Source organism: Callorhinus ursinus, unplaced genomic scaffold (assembly GCF_003265705.2).
Source record: "Callorhinus ursinus isolate GAN/ISIS: 27379988/994484 unplaced genomic scaffold, GSC_fseal_2.0 scaffold18, whole genome shotgun sequence".
Taxonomy (NCBI): Eukaryota; Metazoa; Chordata; class Mammalia; order Carnivora; family Otariidae; genus Callorhinus; species Callorhinus ursinus.
In genome coordinates this window covers 9289428-9308604 of record NW_027397080.1, presented here as the reverse complement: position 1 = coordinate 9308604, position 19177 = coordinate 9289428, and the positions used below count along the sequence as shown (strand labels likewise).

The window sequence follows — 19177 nt, the reverse complement described above, 5'->3', positions numbered from 1 at the left end:
CACTAATCTATCAGAAAGAGAAATTAAGAAAATAGTCTCATCTTCAGTTGAATCAAAAAGAACAAAATACCTAGGATTAAATTTAGCCAAGGAGGTGAAAAACATGTGTAGTGAAAACTGTAAGACATTGATAAAAGAAACTGAAGACAACTCAAATAAATGGAAAGTGCTCATGGATTGGAAAAATTAATATTGGAAAAATGTCCATACTGCCTAAAGCAATCTGCAGGTTCAGTATAATCCCTATCAAAATTCTAATGGCATTTTCCACAGAAATAGAACAAATTCTAAAATTTGTATCAAACCACAAAAGACCACAAATAGCCCAAGCAATCTTGAGAAAGAACAACAAAATGGACACATCATGTTCCCTGATTTCAAGCTATATTACAAAGCTGCAGTAATCAAAACAGTATGGTATTGGCATAAAAATAGAAATATAGGTCAATGGAACAGAATAGAGAACTCAGGGATAAACCCACATGTTAAATGGTCAATTGATTTTTGACAAAGAAGCCAAGAATGTACAATGGGGAAAGGACAGTCTGTCTCTTCAATAAATGGTATTGGGAAAACTAGATAGCCGTATGCAAAAGAATGAAACTTCTTCCCTACCTTACATCATACACAAAAATTAACTCAAAATGGATTAAAGACTTGAACGTAAGACTTGAAACCATAAAACTCCTCAAAGAAAACAGGTGGTAAGCTCCTTGACATAAGTTTTGGAGATGATTTTTTGATTTTCATTTGTGTAGAATTTATTTTTTCAGCCCTTCGTTTTCAGTCTTTTTGTGTTCTTACATCTGAAGTGCGTCTCTTGTAGGCAGCAAATAGGTCTTGTTTTTTTAATTCATTCAGCCACTCCACTTTGTCTTAGTCCATTTACATTTAAAGAAATTATTGATAGATACTTAATTGCTATTTTGCTAATTATTTTCATGCTGTTTTGTAGTTCCCCCATTCCTTTCTTCTCTGCTCTCTTCCTTTGTGCTTTGATGATTGTCTTTAATGGGTGCTTAGATTTTTTTTTCTTTATCTTTTATATATCTACCGTAGGGTTTTTCTTTGTTGGTTACCATGAGGCTTCATGACTTTTTTTAAGCACCAGCAGCACATTCCCTCTGTTGATACTCAGCAGGCTTTAAAAAACTTACATGTGACCCTGCGGGGTGCCTGGGTGGTTCAGTCGGTTAAGCGTCTGCCTTCGGTTCAGTTCATGATCTTAGGGTCCTGGGACCGAGCCCCACGTCAGGCTCCTTGCTCAGCAGGGAGTCTGCTTCTCCCTCTCCCCTGCTTCTCCCTCTCAAATAATAAATAATAAAAAAATAAAAAACTTATATGTGCACCCTGAACCTAATAATACACTATATGTTAATTAGCTTTTTTTTTTTAAAGATTTATTTATTTATTTGAGAAAGCGAGAAATAGAGAGTACATGAGAGGGGGGAGGGTTAGAGGGAGAAGCAGGCTCCCTGCTGAGCAGGGAGCCCAATGCGGGACTTGATCCTGGGACTCCAGGATCATGACCTGAGCCAAAGGCAGTCGCTTAACCAACTGAGCCACCCAGGCGCCCCTAATTAGCTTTAATTAAAATGAAAACAAAACCAGAAAAACTTGTATGTGTGATGTCTGATATTCTGTCAGATGCATTGGACTTAAACTTTTCTTTATACATTGTCTTAAAAAAAAAGATTGTATCGAGTTTGGGGGACATAGTGTAAATATTTGCTATATAAGAATAATTTGAAAAAATTATACGGAAAGATGTTTAAACATATTCTAAGAAGTTTAGATTTTAAAAACCAAGAGGTATTTTATAGGAAAAAATTCAGTTCTGTGGAGTATGCCTGTAATTACCAGGTTAAAATGGAAGAGAAATAGAAACCCAGAGAAGTAATGACCATAAAAGCCGCTTTTTTCCTGAGGACATTTGCTGATTTTGGAAACTTTAAATTTTGACGCCTGAAGATGTGAAGTGAACAGAAATTAAAGTCCAGAGTCTGCACATGATGGAAATTATACAGGAGACCTTCGCTGCCATAAACTGGGACCCTTAAATGTTACACTGAGGGTGAAAATAGTCTTGAAATGGATGACCCTCACTGGAAGCCTTTACTATAATCTTGAATTTGTTTTAAGTTGCACTGAACTGGTAGTATTCCCAGGCACCTGACAGAAACAAATGCAGATCTTTTCTTGAGGAATATATCTTTATCTTAGTTCTCAAATTATTTCTACAAATTACTTTTCAAGTACAATGACCAGATATACATGCTAACAAAATACCATGAGCAAGAAAGACAACAGACAATGAAAACAAAATCACAGACTTCAGATATGGAAGCTGTCAGTTACAAACTAGAAAACAAATATTTACGAACAACTACATATATATGTTTTTATTGTTGTTGTGTTTAAGATTTTGTCAGAGAGAGTGCATGAGAGAATGCATAAGCAGGGGAAGCAGCAGGCAGAGGAAGAAGCAGGCTCCCGCTGAGCAAGGGACTCAATCCCAGGATCCTGGGATCATGACCTGAGCTGAAGGCAGGTGCTTAACCGACTGAGCCACCCAGGCATCCCAACAACTATATATTTTTTAAAGATTTTATTTATGAGAGAGAGACAGAACACAAGCAGGGGGAAGGGACAGAGGGAGAGGGAGAAGCAGACTCCCTACTCAGCAGGGAGCCCGACACAAGGCTCCATCCCAGGACTCTGAGATCGTCACCTGAGCCAAAGTCAGATGCTTAACCGACTGAGCCACCCAGGCACCCCTAAACAACTATATTTACGGGGCTATAGTAACAACTGGGTTGGATATAGAAGCCATACATGCAGGCTACTGAGGGCAAATTTTAGAGGTGTTTGAGAAAGATAAAAAATAAATAACAGAAGGAACCTTCCTGAAATATTGATCTCAACTGAAAATTAAACATATGTTTCAGGCACCTGGGTGGCTCATTTGGTTAAGCCATCTGTCTTCAGCTCAGGTCATGATCCCCAGATTCTGGAATCCAGGCCTCCCCCCCAGACATCAGGCTCTCTGCTCCATGGAGAGCCTGCTTCTCCTTCTGCCTGCCCCTCTCCTTGCTTGTGCACTCGCTTGCACGCACTCTCTCTCTCTCTGTCAAATAAAATCTTAAAAAAAAAAAAAGTATTATGTTTCAACCTAACAGAGAACCACACAAGGACATATTTATGGATTCTCAAGTTTCAGTTATAAAGAATGCATACAGGAAAAGCAATCACAATACCAAATGCTAGAAGACAATGTCTATGGAAATTTGAAGATCAAATTGTTGAATGTATGGGTTCATTTCAGGGAGTTTGTATTTGAAAGTAACATTTTTTTTAATGTTATGCTAATCATTATACATTACATCATTAGTTTTTTTTATATTAATCACCATACATTACATCATTAGTTTTTGATGTAGTGTTCCATGATTCATTGTTTGTGTTTAACACCCAGTGCTCCATTCAATATATGCCCTCTTTAATACCCATCACCAGGCCAACCCATCCTCCCACCCCCCTCCCCTCTAGAACCCTCAGTTTGTTTCTCAGAGTCCATAGTTTCTCATGGTTCTTCTCCCCCTCTGATTTCCCTCCCTTCATTTTTCCCTTCCTATTTTCTTTTTCTTTTCTTTTTTAACATATAATGTGTTATTTGTTTCAGAAGTACAGGTCTGTGATTCATCAGTCTTATACAATTCACAGCGCTCACCATAGCATATACCCTCCCCAGTGTCTATCACCCAGCCACCCCATCCCTCCCACCTCTCACGAGACATTCTTAAATGTGTAAAGGCTTAGAAAATCTATCCCTATCCTCCATGCCTTTTTGTTTAACACTATTTAAAGACATGCATTAGAATAACAAAAGATGAATTTGAAACCTGAAGAAGGGAGACTTGGAGTTGGAAAGGTTTGGTAGTGAGCAAAGAAACTATATAAACTTAAATACATTAGTGTATTATGCCATTGTTTTTCTTATAATGAGATATTTTCTCCATATTTTCCTACAATGATGAATGTTTTAGTTATCCGTTACTGTATTAGTGAAGTTAAAACAAAGAGTAGAGGTTTATTATTTCTCTGGCTATTTCTGTTTTGTGGCTAGAAGATCAACTGATACCATCAGCTGGAAGTAGGAGAGAAGGGGGAAGAATCTGGGGAGTCTGGGCTCTTCCATAGTTTGGTCTTTCCATGTGGTAGATTGGGCTTCCTTACAGCATGAAGGCTGGGTTCCAAGAAGTCACATTCCAAAAGACAAAGGCAGAAGCTGCAGATGTTTTTAAGTCTCAGAAGTTACACAGTGTAACTACTGCATTCTGGAAGTCCAGGGACAACCCAGACTCAAGGGGAAAGGAAAGCCACCACTTCTTGATGGAAAGAGTGGTAGAGATTTACAGCTGTCTTTTATTGTCACATGAGATATTCAACTACTGATTATAATCTCTTTCCCAGAATATAATTTGGAAAGGGATGGTGGAACAGACTAAACAAAACTCTTATGTCCCACTGAGTGGATACCTCCATTAAGTTTACCTTCATTAGCAAGGTAAACTTTATCTTGATTTAAAAAAAATAGGTAATAATAGCATATGATTCAAAATTCGTAAAGGGATACACAGGCGTTTCTGCTATAAGGTGATGATATATGCAATCATATTAAGCCTTAATGGGGACAGGGGTGGGAATAGACTCGAACCTAAGCAGTCAAAACCTATGCAACTTTGGGGCTCCTGGCTGGCTCATTTGGTAGATACAGCATGTGACTCTTGATCTCAGTGTTGTAAGTTTGAGCCCCACATTGGGTGTAGAGATTACTTAAAAATGAAATCTTAAGAAAAAAAAAATCTGTGCAACTTCGTAACTAGAATATAATAGAAACAGTGAAAATTCTAATAAAAATACCATTAACAGTTAAACATATTAAATTCATAATGATTGGAAAACATTCCGGCAGTTCCTGAAAAGGCAATTCCATCCCTAGGAATCTACTCAGGAGAAGAGAAAACTTATGTCCATATAAGGACATGATATGAGTGTTCATAGCAGCATTATTTATTATAATAGCCAAAAAGTGGAAACAATCAAAATGTCCATCAAATGGTGAATGGATAAATAAATGTGGTATATCCAAACAATGGAAAATTATTGGTGAATAAAAAGGAATGAAGTTTGATATATGCCACAAGGTGGATGAACCTTGAAAACATCCTAAATGAAAGGAGTTAGTTATAAAGGAGCACATATTATATGATTCCATTTATGTGAAATGTTCAGAATAGGCAGATCTATAGAGACAAAGTAGATTAATGATTACCTTTGGTTGGGGGGAATGGGGAGGTGATGGTAAAGGGGTGCAGGGTTTCTTTTTGGGGTGAGGAAGATGTTCTAAAATTGATTATGATGGTTGCACAATTCTGTGAATATGCTAAAAGCCATTTAATTTTATACTTTGGGTGAATTGTATGGTGTGAATATCTCTTTAAAAATACACTACTAGAAGCAAAAAAAGTTCTAATGAATGAGTACTATAAGCATAGGACTTTAAGATGTTGAAAAAGATGGTAGCTCGATGAAATGGGATGTGAGGAAGGTTTGAGAGTGCCAAATTACTGAGATAAAGGCAAATAGCACAAATTTCAGAGGAAATCATGCAAAAGCTATTCCAAGTCTGAGCATGTGGCCAAACTGAACCAGAGGGAAGACCTTACATGTAATGAGTATCACGGACAATACTGTATTCCTCTGTTGTTTGTTGTATTCATTGTTAGCGTACTTTGTATTTAACTGCTATTACTTGGTAATGCAAAAGCATTAACAGGCTGAAGAAAATCACATATGAACCAAAGTAACGTCTGTGCTAAAGTGACATAATTTCCCTACTTACAATTGCATATATGCTGATTTGTGTTACAAAAACAAGTGTTAGGTATCAGAATAGACTATACAGGGAGAAAAAAATCAATCTTCTTTCTTAGGCCCCCAGCCATCTAGTTCCCTCTCTGAAGGCAATCATTGCTCCCACTACTTTGAGGGACAATAGTGTGTACACTGTATAATATGAGTGTATGTTATATATGTATAATAAGAATGTATATTCTGTTTCTTCATGCAAATGAACATGTGTTATATACCCTATCCTGCATTGTTTTTTTCATATTTTTTCATATTACTATCTATTGATACTAAGGAGCTTCTCAATTCTTTTTCTTTTCTATTCTTTTTAATGTTAGTAGTTACATATTCCATTGTATAGTTGTAACATTAATTGGGCTCTGATTTATTCATCTCATTTATTTAACACATTTTATTTTTTTACTGTATGCCAGGAATGGTTCTGGCCATTATAGATCAGTGAAGGAAATAGACAAAACTCCCACCCTCATTGGGCTTACATTTCATTGTTTTCGGTTATTCCAAGCAATGCTGCAGACAAAGATATCCTTGTATAAATGTTTTTTGCATGTGGAAGTATATGTGTAGATAAATACTTAGAAATGGAATTACTAGGTCAAAGTGCACATGCATTTTTAAAAATTAATAGATTTTTTTAGTAGTTTGAGTTTATAGAAAAATTGGAAAGTAACAGGCATTCCCATATACCCCCTTACTCCCCTTCCAACCAATTCCCCCTATTATTGCTTTAGTTTGTTACATTTATTACAATTAGGGATCCAATATTGATACATTATTCTTATCTAAAGTCTGTGGTCTGCATTAGGGTTCACTCTTTGTGTTATGCATTCTGTGGGTTTTGACAAATGTGTGGTGACATGTATCCATCATTACAGTATCATACAGAGTAGAATTAAAATCCCCTGTGCTCCACCTGTTCCTTGCTTCTACCCCATAAAAACTTGGAATCTTCCTTCTACCCCATGAAGCCCTGGAAACCACTGATTTTACTGTTTTCATAATTTTACCTTTTCCAAAATGTCATATAATTGGATCAGACAGTACATAGCCTTTTTAGATTGGTTTCTTTCACTTAGTAGTATGGATTTAAGGTTTCTCCATGTATTTTCATGCTCAATAATACATTTCTTTTTATTTTTTTTTAAAGATTTTATTTATTTATTTGAGAGAGAGAGAGAATGAGAGATAGAAAGCACGAGAGGGAAGAAGGAAGAGGGTCAGAGGGAGAAGCAGACTCCCTGCTGAGCAGGAAGCCCGATGCCGGACTCGATCCCTGGACTCCAGGATCATGACCTGAGCCGAAGGCAGTCGCCTAACCAACTGAGCCACCCAGGCGCCCAATACATTTCTTTTTAGAGATGAATAATATCCTGCTGTCTAGATGTACCACAGTTATCCATTACCTACTGAAGGCCAAGTTTTGGCAATTATGACTAAACACTCATGTGCAGGTTTTTGTTGGATATAAGTTTTCAACTAATTGGGTAAATATCAAGGAGCATGATTTCTGAATAGTATGATAAGAGTATGTTTAGTTTTATAAGAAACTGCTAAACTGTCTTCCCAAGTGGCTGTACCACTTTGCAATCCCACCAGCAGCGAATGAGAGTTCTTCACATTCTTATCAGCATTTGGTGTTAGTGTTTTGGATTTTGGCCATTCGGTATCTCACTTTTTAAAATTTGCAATTCCCTAATGACATGATGTTGAGCATCTTTTTATATGCTTATTTGCTGTCTGTATATCTTGGTGAAGTATCTGTTCAGATCTTCTATTTTTAATTGCTTTTATTGATGAGTTTTAAAAGATCTTTGTGTATTTTGGATACCACTTCTTTATCAGTTAAGTATTTTGCAGATATTTTCTCTCACTCTGTGGCTTGTGTTTTATTCTCTTTCGCAGATTAGAAGTTTAATTTTAATGAAAGCTTACCAGTTTTTTATTTCATGGATTGTGCTTTTGGTGTTATCACCAAACACAAGGTCACCTAGGGTTTCAAATGTGTTCTCTTCTAGGAGTTTTATAGTTTTGCATTTTACATTTAGGTCTATGAGCCATTATGAGGTTTTTTATTTGGTTGGTGTTTTAGAGAGCACGTGCAAGAGAGCAGGGGTGGGGTGGGGGGAGAGAATCCTAAGCAGGCTTCTTGTTCAGCACAGTCTGACGAGGGGCTCGATCCCATGACCCTGAGATCATGACCTGAGCAGAAGTCAGGAGTCAGATGCTTAACCAACTGAGCCACCCAGGTGCCCCATTGAGTTAACTTTTGAAAAAGATGTTAGGGCTGTGTCTAGATGCTTTTTTTCCCCTTGTTTTTGTTTTGCATGTGTATATCCCCTTATTCAGCACCATTTGTTGAAAAAGGCTATCCTTTTTCCATTGAATTGCCTTTGTTCCTTTGTCAAAGATCAGTTGATTGTATTTGTGTGGATCAATTTTGCGGCTTTCTGTTCTGCTTATCTTTTTATGTGGTTTTTGAATAATACCACACTGTCTTGATTAATTGTAACCGTATAGTAAAGCAATGAACAATTAGAATTTGAAATTAAAAGCACAATACTATTTATATTAACACCCCTGCCCAACATACTTACGTATAAATCTAACAAAATACGTGCAAGGTATTAGGAAAACTACAAAATTCTGATGAAAGAAATCAAAGAATACCTAAATGTGTAGGGAGATGATATTCCATGTACATGGATAGGAAGATTCAATATTGTAAAGATGTCAGTTTTTCCGAACTTGGTTTGTATATTTAGCATAATCCCAATCAAAATCTCAATAAGTTATTTTGTAGGTATCAAAAGACTCTAAAGTCTCTATGGAAAGGTAAAATAACCAGAATAGCTACATAGTATTGAAGGAGAATAATGTCAGAAGACTGACACTACCTGACTTCAAAACTGTACTTACTATAAAATTATAGTAATCGGGACAGTGTGTTACTGGAGAAAGGATAGACAGATCAATGGAACAAAATAGCTCAACAGGGTGGTTCCAGTCCCAGTTCTGCTACTTGCCTGCTATGATGTTTTAGCAAATCACTTCAGTTTTCCTCATCTATAAATCACTGTAGGGTTTGTATGAAGATTAAATGAGATAATGCATATAAAGCATATAGCGCATTGCCTGAGATATGGTAAGAGCTTGATACATTTTAGCTATTGTGCATTTTCTTTCTTTTTAAAAAAATTTTTTTAAAGATTTTATTTATTTCAGAGAGAGAGCACACAAGCATGAGCAGGGGAAGGGGCAAAACAGACACTCTGCTGAGCAGGGAGCCTGATGCAGCGCTCCACCCCAGGACCCTGGGATCATGACCTGAGCCAAAGGCAGATGCCCAACCAACTGAGCCAGCAAGGTGCCCCACTATTGTACATTTTCTAATTTGATCCTGATAAGATTCACAAGAAAGGGGCAGAGCAGGTATTATTCCCATGTTATAGATCAGAAAATAGGAATTTCAGGGCTACTAATACTTGACAGAGGTCAAGTAGTTAGATAAATGGCAGAGCCACAACTATGACCTAGTCTAGAATTACTCCATGTTACCTAGGATATTATCAGTATTATCTAGGTTAACAGGAAAGGTAATGTCCTCAAAAGAGATTTTACAAATATATGAAAACAAAACTAAAAAAAAAAAAAAGTATAGGTAACACTTTAATGTACTTTTATCCATAGTGAAAAAGAGTTGTTAACCCATCTTTTAATTCCTGATAATAAATTCATCTTGGTCAAGACGCATTATCCTGGGGCGCCCAGGGGGCTCAGTGGTTAAGCGTCTGCCTTCAGCTCAGGTCATGATCCCAGAGTCCTGGGATCGAGCCCTGCATTGGGCTCCCTGCTCAGCGGAAGGCCTGCTTCTCCCTCTCCCAATCCCCCTACTTGTGTTCCCTTTCTCGCTGTCTCTCTCTCTCTCTCAAATAAACAAATAAAATCTTTAAAAAAATGTTATTATCCTTTTGATATATTGCTAGATTTCCTTTGTTAACATTTTGTTTAGGACTTTTGCAGGTATATTCATGAATGGTATTGTCTTATGATTTTATTTATTTTCCTTTTTCATAATGTTTTTGTCAGGTTTTAGTTTCAGAGTTTTTCTGGCATCATATGTTGAATTGGGGTATATTTACTTTTTTCCTACTCTGGAAGATTGTATAAGATCAGTATTTTTTCCTTTATTTTTTATTATAATTTTTAAAGATTTTGTTTATTTGAGAGAGTGAGACAGAGCAGAGAGAGAGCACAAACGGTGGGGAGGGGAAGAGGGAGAAACATACTCCCCGCTGAGCAGGGAGCCCGATGTGGGACTCCATCCCAGGACCCTGGGATCATAACCTAAGCCAAAGGCAGACGTTTAACTGACTGAGCCACCCAGGCGCCCAGTATTTTTTTCCTTTAATGTTTGCTATAATTTTATAGTGGGACCATCTGGATCTGGAATCTTTAGTGTATGCATGGAAAATTTTTTTTTAATTTTATTTTTAAATAATCTCTATACCAAACGTGGGGCTCAAACTCACAACCCGAGCATATACTCTACTGACTGAGCCAGCCAGGTGCCCCCTGGAAATATTTTTAATTGCGGGTTTCGTTTTTTCAGCAGCTATAGTTACAGGACTTTTCAGATATTTTTAAATGTAAGTTCATTCAGATAATAGTTATTAACTAAATTTATTGTTTGAACTTCATTTAACAAAGCTACAACATTTTGAGCTTTAAAATCTTAATGCTGGGAACAGTCTCCACCGAGAGTCGCCTCAGTTTCCTGCTTCAACAGTGCTTGGACGGAACCCGACACTCGTCCCCCACCCTGGCCAGCCTCTCAGAGCCAGCCCTCCACCATCTCCTCATAGCGCCCTTGGACCGTCCCAAGGACCCCGCCGCCACCTCTTCTCAGCCGCCGCCATGACGACTGCGTCCCCCTCGCAGGTGTGCCAGAAATACCACCAGGACTCAGAGGCCGCCATCAACCACGAGCTCTACGCCTCCTATGTCTACCTGTCCATGTCTTACTACTTTGACCACGATGATGTGGCTTTGAAGAACTTTGCCAGATATTTTCTTCACCAATCTCATGAACATGCTGAGAAACTGATGAAGCTGCAGAACCCATGAGGTGGCGGAATCTTCCTTCAGGACATCAAGAAACCAGACCGTGATGATTGGGAAAACGGGCTGAATGCAATGGAGTGTGCATTACACTTGGAAAAGAGCATGAATCAGTCACTACTGGAACTGCACAAACTGGCCACTGATAAAAATGACCCCCATTTGTGTGACTTCATTGAGACTCATTACCTGAATGAGCAGGTGAAATCCAGCAAAGAATTGGGTGACCACATAACCAACCTGCGCAAGATGAGGGCTCCCGAATCTGGCATGGCAGAGTATCTCTTTGATAAGCACACCTTGGGAAACAGAGCTAAGCCTTAGGCTGTCTTCCCAGAGCCACAGGGATGACTTCCTTGGTCACCAAGGCAGTGCATGCATGTTGGGGTTACGTTTACCTTTTCTATAAGTTGTACCAAAACATCTACTTAACTTCTTTCATTTGTACCATTCTTCAAATAAAGTAATTTGGTACCCCCCAAAAAAAAAAACTTAATGCTGGGGCGCCTGGGTGACTCAGTCGTTAAGTGTCTTGCCTTCGGCTCAGGTCATGATCCCAGGGTCCTGGGATCGAGCCCCACGTTGGGCTCCCCGCTCAGTGGGAAGCCTGAAATCTCCCTCTCCCACTCCCCCTGCTTGTGTTCCCTCTCTCGCTGTGTCTCTCTCTGTCAAATAAATAAATAAAATCTTAAAAAAAAAAAAATTTAATGCTGGATGTCACTTTTTTTAAATGTCACAAAGTATACATAGCATTAAATTTACCATCTCAGCAGTTTTTTAGTGTACAATTCAGTGATATTTAAGTACATTCACACTGTGTGCAACTAATCTCCAGAACTCTTTTCATCTTGCAAAATTGCAACTCTACCCACTAAGCAGCAATTTCCCATTCTCCCTTTTCCCCAGCCCCTGGCAACCACCCTTGTATTTTTTGTCTCTGATTTTGACTACTATAGGTATTAATAAGTGGAATCATACAGTGTCCTTTTGTGATGTAACATAACATCTGCAAGGTTCATCTCTTGAAGAAATGTCAGAATTTCCTTCCTTTTTAAGGCTAATGTTCCATTATATGTATATACCACATTTTGTTTATCCATTCATCCATCAGTGGACACTAGGTTGCTTCCATCTTTTGGCTGTTGTGAATGATGGTGCTATGAGCAATGGTATATGGTTATCATTTCTACACTCTGCTTCAAATTCTTTTGGGTGTGTACACTGCAGTAGAATTGTTGGATCATATAGTAATTCTATTTTTAATGTTTTGAGGAACCACAATATTGTTTTCCATCTTATATTTCTACCAACAGAGGACTTTCCAAATTTTACATACTTTCGTGTGTCAGTAACCTGTATTTCTCTGGTAATTTGTCTGTTTCACCAAATTTATTGACATAATGTTATGCCTTCAGTGTCGTAGTGATAGCAGTTTTTTCACTTATATTATTTTTCCTCTTATTTTTTTTTAAAGATTTATTTATTTGAGAGAGGGAGGGAATGCACTCACATGAGAGGGACGAGAGGGGTGAGGCGGAGGGAGAGGAAGAAAATCTAAAGCAGACTCCCTACTGAGTGTGGAGTCCTACATGGCTGGATCCCACGACCCTGACATCATGACCAGAGCCAAAATCAAGAGTCCTAGGTTTAACTGCCTGAGCCACCCAGGCACCCATCCTTCTCTTTTAAAAATCAGTGTTGGGGCACCTGGGGGGCTCAGTCGTTAAGCGTCTGCCTTTGGCTCAGGTCATGAGGGTCCTGGGTCCTGAGATCGAGCCCCGCATTGGGCTTCCTGCTCAGCGGGAAGCCTGCTTCTCCCTCTCCCACTCCCCCTGCTTGTGTTCCCTCTCTCGCTGTGTCTCTCTCTGTCAAATAAATAAATAAAATCTTTAAAAAAAATAAAAATCAGTGTTGCCTGGAGTTTATCAGTTTTATCTTTTCAAATAATTTTCAAAATACCCAATTTGCACTTTGTTGATTTTTCTTTTTTTTTTTTAAGATTTATTTATTTATTTGAGAGAGAATGAGAGAGAGAGTGCATGAGAGGGGGGAGGGTCAGAGGGAGAAGCAGGCTCCTTTGCTGAGCAGGGAGCCTGATGTGGGACTCGATCCCGGGACTCCAGGATCATGACCTGAGCCGAAGGCAGTCGATAACCAACTGAGCCGCCCAGGCGCCCCTTTTTTTTTTTTTTTTTTCTTGTTGTATTGATCCTTATATCATATTGTATTTTGTTCACTTGTTTTTTTTTAAAGATTTTATATATTTATTTGACAGTGTCAAATGTGTCTCTCTCTGTCAAATAAATAAAAAATCTTTAGAATAAATCTTTAAAAAAAATAAATTTACATTGTTGGTCTCACACTCTTTGGGTCTGGTTTGTGCTTGTTCATGCTCACCTGGGTTTATGTGATTGCTCTCCCTTCTTCCTACCCCTTCTGAAACAACTTTCCAGAGATACCGTTTTTTGTTTGTAAATCTATTTAACTGAGGAGAGTAATTTGGGGAGAAAAAAGTTGAAGTGTTAGAAATGCCATCTTTCAGCACTAAGCTTCAACCATTATCAGCTGTACTTAAAATTCTAATATATTCTGATTGACAAGATTATCAAATGCAGCTTATAACAGTGTCACTCTTTTTTTTTTTCCCCTCTCCCTGGCAGGACCCGTTGGGGCCCAGCCCCTACTCATGGTGCCCAGAAGACCTGGCTATGGCACCATGGGCAAACCCATTAAATTGCTGGCTAACTGTTTTCAAGTTGAAATCCCAAAGATTGATGTCTACCTCTATGAGGTAGATATTAAACCAGACAAGTGTCCTAGGAGAGTGAACAGGTAAGAATCATGAAGTCCTGGAGATTATTTTGCTGTCAGTATTTGTCTTTGCTTTAGTAGTTATGTTTATTTTTCATATTTAATAACAATGATAATGTCTAACAGTTTGACCAAGAACAGGTGGTAATTTGTTTTGCAAGTGATTGTACTTCAGTGGTGTGATGTTGGGAAAAATCTACAGCCTTGAAATTTTCTCATTATACCACGAGCCTCACATGTGTTCTCTGTGATAATAGAGAAGGTTCAAGTCCTTATGTGCTCTTGAAAGCACACTAAGCATCGTTTCCATTGCTGTCAGGTAATATATCTGTGCTTTCTTTTTTCCTCCCATCTCCACCCGCCACCTTACTTATCCCTTTAAAATGATAGGATGGTAGCAGTAGTGGGTAGAGTCAGTGGTTGTCATGTTTTATGCTTTCTGTTCTGATTCTCAACTCCTCTAACTTTCTCCTACATAGGAACAAGTATATATGATATATAAAGACTTATCAATCTGCTTTCAGTAAGCTGCTCTCTCACCTTCCCCAAATAATGTATGTATATGTGTATATACGTGTATTATATACACGTATGGTTGTGGTTTGGGTACTGGAATATAAAAGGAATTTATGATACAGTGTACACCATGAAGGAGGTTTTAAAAAACAAAGACTTACGGACAAAACATTTAGAAAACAGTGATATTCAACTTAGCATTTGGTTTGTACTATCAAATACCTCAGCCTTTTCTTATTCAGTAAGTATTATTATTTAAGAGTCTTCATTTAAGATATAGGTGGTTCTTGCTGTTAAGAAAACCTTAATTTAGATTAGAAACATAAGAAACATGAAGTGAGGGGCACTAAGACACCTTGCGATAACATGTAATCATATTAATGTTATAATTAATGTGGACTGCAAAATTCTTTCTGAGGTCATCCCCTACGATAAAATATAGCTCCCTGTGGCCTACAGAATGACATCCTAAATTCACTATAGCATTCTCTGCTTAGTTTGGCTCTTATCTGTATCCTTCTCTATATTCTGCGGCTCTTATCTGGAATGCCTTCTCTGCCCATGTCTATCTGGCAAACTTCTATTATTCTATTATTTTTCAAGACATACCTTTTTTGGGCCACCTGGGTGGCTCAGTCATTAAGCGTCTGCCTTCAGCTCGGGTCATGATCCCAGGGTCCTGGTATTGAGCCCCGCATCAGGCTCGCTGCTCAGCGGGAAGCCTGCTTCTCCCTCTCCCACTCCCCCTGCTTGTGTTCCCTCTCTTGCTATGTCTCTTTCTGTCACATAAATGAATAAAATCTTAAAAAAAAAAACATAGCTTTTTTTTTTTAAAGATTTTATTTATTAGCGAGAGATCACAAGCAGGGGGAGTGGCAGAAGGAGAGGGAGAAGCAGGCTCCCTGCTCAGCAGGGAGCCCAGTGTGGGGCTCCATCTCAGGACTCTGGGATCATTACCTGAGCTGAAGGCAAACGCTTAACTGAATGAGCCACCCAGCTGTCCCCAAGACATACCTTTTTAACTCTGTAGTCAGAGGCAGTTCATTCTTCTGTGACCGTATAGTATTCAGTGTACACTTCTTTAATAGTATTTTTACTGTTTTATGGTTACTTGTTGCTTCCCTCTTCTCCCAGTATAATATCTTTATGAAAAGAAATACTCTTTTTCATTATCTTTGTAGCCCTGATATTAGCTTGATGATTGGCACATAATAGTAGAGTGAATGAAAGGTTTATAAAAGTAAAATGAAATGAGTATGATGGTAGGGAACAGGAAAGAGAACTGGACATTATAAAGAGCTATCTGTGCCTAGATAGAGATTTTCAGTGCCCTACACTTCTCTCCTGAGGTCTCTAGGCTAGTCTTGGTCTTAGACTTCTTCCTCTCTCTCGGCTGTCTTTCTGCTAGCCATCATCCACTTACATGGACCTCTCTTCATGCTGTACTCTCAAGTTCATTTTTTCTTCTTTCTCAAAATTGGGGTGTTAATATGTAAATTTGAAGGATAATCCTGACCCTTCTGGGCTTTTTTTCTTAAGATTTTATTTATTTATTTGAGAGAGAGAGAGTGAGAGCGAGTGCACTCAAGCAAGGAGGGGAGGGGTATAGGGAGAAAGGGACTCCCTGCTGAGCAGGGATTCCCAACATGGGGCTCGATCCCAGGACCCTGGGATCATGATCTGAGCTGAAGGCAGACACTTAACTGACTGAGCCACCCAGGTGCCCCCTGACCCTTCTGTTTGATGTTTACATTTTTAAAAGGCATTTATTGGGGCACCTGGGTATCTCAAGTCATTTAAGCATCTGACTCTTGATACCAGCTCAGGTCTCAATCTCAGAGTCATGAGTTCCAGTCCCACACTGGGCTCCATGTGGAGCCTACTTTAAAAAAAAAAAAAGGCATTTATTAATCTAAGTAAATCTCTTAATTGATAGAATGTCTAAGGCAGATATTTATCTTTTGGTATTTCTTTTTTTTATAAGATTTTATTTATTAGCACAAGTGAGAGGAGGAACAGAGGGGTAGGGAGAGGGAGAGGAAAATAATCTCAAGCAGACTCTGCGTGGAGCATGGAACATGATGTGGGGCTTGATCTCATGACATCTCACGACCCTGAGATCATGACCTGAGCTGGAACCAAGAGTCAGACGCTTAACTGACTGAGCCACCCAGACACCCCTAAGGCAGGTATTTCTGAACTGAATTCCTTATTACTGCCTTTCCCCTTTGCCCTGCCCAAAAGAATCACCCCAAATTTTAGCAATATATAGTAAAGAATTGTTGCAGGTTATTTATTAATTAGGAGAATTATATGATGAAAATGTTAGGAAAACAAAACTGCTTTAAAGACTCAGTCGTTAAGCACCTGCCTTCGGCTCAGGTCATGATCCCAGGGTCCTGGAATCGAGCCCCGCGTCGGGCTCCTTGCTCACCAGGAAGCCTGCTTCTCCCTCTCCCACTTCCCCTGCTTGTGTTCCCTCTCTCACTGTGTCTCTCTCTATCAAATAAATAAATAAAATCTTAAAAATAAAATAAAGACAAATGGGTTGGAATTGAGAGAATAATGGAGATGGAGGCTTGGGGCTTACACTGATGTCAGCGGAGGGTCTTTTAGTTTTTCAGAGGAATTCTGAGGGACTAATACAGTGGCAGTAATATTAGCTAAGAAAGAACAAAAGTATTAGATTTGTTCCTTCTCCTATCTTTTTGTTTTTGATAGGGGTAAGGGAGTTATTCTGTATTATGTAATTGGGGCATCTGGGTGGCTTAGTCGATAAAGCAGCCAACTCTTGATCTTGGGGTCATGAGTTCACATCCCATGTTGGGTATGGAGCCTACTTTAAAAAAAAATTAGTGTTAAGTTTCACATGTAGATGCTCAACATATTGGTTAAGTTTGAGAGAAAAATATATGTAATAAGTTGGTGTGTACATTCTGGTTTTTAATTTATGATCCTGTTGACTTCCCTAATTACATTTTGTCTTCAGGTTGCTTTGTCTTGTTTGCCAGTAGGAGTAAAGGATCTGTAATTTAGATGTTTCCACAGGGAAATTTTTTATCCTGTATCTTTTATCTGAGTTTTCATAGGACCCCCAGGATTTCTTTGAGACTCTCAAAAGGACATAAATCATCTTTCTACTTTGTTAATAATATTGACTTGATTTTATGTCAACATCTGCAAAACTTATTCCCTTTATTCCTTCAAAAGACTAGCTTTTATCTTCACCTTTTGCAATATTACTACATAACTAGTCAGTTAAAATTGTTGCTGGGCTTTTGAAATTGGTTCAGTTCCTACACAAGATAGAAGGAACTAGATAGAAGTTGACAGTTCCTATTCCGTATTAGCTAAACAGTTATGGGCTAAAATGCCCCAGTATTTAAATCAACACGTAGGGGCACCTGGGTGGCTCAGCCGTTAAGCGTCTGCCTTCAGCTCAGGTCATTATTCCAGGGTCCTGGGATTGAGCCCCGTATCGGGCTCCCTGCTCAGCGGGAAGCCTGCTTCTCCCTCTCCCACTTCCCCTGCTTGTGTTCTGTCGCTCTTGCTGTCTCTCTTTCAAATAAATAAATAAAATATTTTTTAAAAAATCACGTAGGAGGTTTTTCTTGTCCATATGCCACATGCTCAAATATTTGGCACCATGGCATTAATCATAATAATAGACTAATGGGTTGTAGCCAAACAAGTTTCCACTTTAGTCAGAGGAGTTTTCTTGGACAAAATACCCAGGAAATGCTTGTGAGTCATTTTGTGAGTCAACTTCTCTACTTCAGATTTTCTCTCTGTTGCTTGTTTTGTCCTTTTCTTACCCCTTTAGGGTATCTGTGTGTAATCCTTTTTTGCCAATAAAATTTTGATTGAAAATGATCATTTGGTAAGAGAACATGTTTGTTAAGCAGATTTTAAATGTTTCTAGTTTTTAAGAAGTGAATGATCTTAATAACTAAAAACCAAATATTTTTAGAACTATTATGACCTAGAATATAAATTCCATAACTTGAGATTTTATGCTAGTTTGTCCAACTGCTAAATATGTATGGGGATAAACCTCAAATAGATTGTTAGGTACTTTTTCAAAATCATTAAGTAGTAACAGATACATGGGAAAAGTTGTAGCATTATTTTATAACTGCAAGATCTGTTTTAAACATGAATAAAGATTTGAAGGAATCTTGAAATAGTATTAGATTCTATTTGAATTTTTTTGGTTCAGTTTTCTTTTATAAATAAAACATTAATTGTACTATTATGATTACTGTTACTATTGTAATTTGTGATAGAGTGCCAAATATTTGTGCATATTACAGTTGTCATGCAGTACTGATGATTGAATTTTATTTATTTATTTATTTATTTTTAAAGATTTTATTTATTTGACAGAGGGAGACACAGTGAGAGAGGGAACACAAGTAGGGGGTATGGAAGAGGGAGAAGCAGGCTTCCCGCCAAGCAGGGAGCCTGATGTGGGGCTCAATCCCAGGACCGCGGGATCATGACCTGAGCTGAAGGCAGACGCTTAATGACTGAGCCACCCAGGCACCCCTGATGATTGAATTTTATTTTATTTTATTTTATTTATTTTTTTAAAGGTTTTATTTATTTGACAGAGAGAGACAGTGCAAGAGAGGGAACACAAGCAGGGGGAGTGGGAGAGGGAGAAGTAGGCTTCCCGCCGAGTGGGGAACCTGATGTGAGGCTCGAGCCCAGGACCCTGGGATCATGACCTGAGCCAAAGGCAGATGCTTAACGACTGAGCCACCCAGGTGCCCCAGATGATTGAATTTTAGAAGGA

The 19177-nt window shown here is 38.5% G+C and overlaps 1 protein-coding gene across 3 annotated transcripts in view; it reads left to right on the top strand.

The window, feature by feature from the left end:
• The window catches only part of AGO3 (argonaute RISC catalytic component 3), a 134344-nt gene that overhangs the window by 13961 nt on the left and 101206 nt on the right, over nucleotides 1-19177 (top strand). For 2 of the 3 annotated variants that reach the window (XM_073902917.1, XM_025856675.2), the window contains one exon: nucleotides 13713-13884. In XM_073902917.1, coding sequence (XP_073759018.1) covers nucleotides 13713-13884 — 172 coding nt within the window. Of the gene's footprint in view, nucleotides 1-13712; nucleotides 13885-19177 lie in introns of those variants that run through there. The other variant, XM_025856676.2, reaches the window with a different exon arrangement.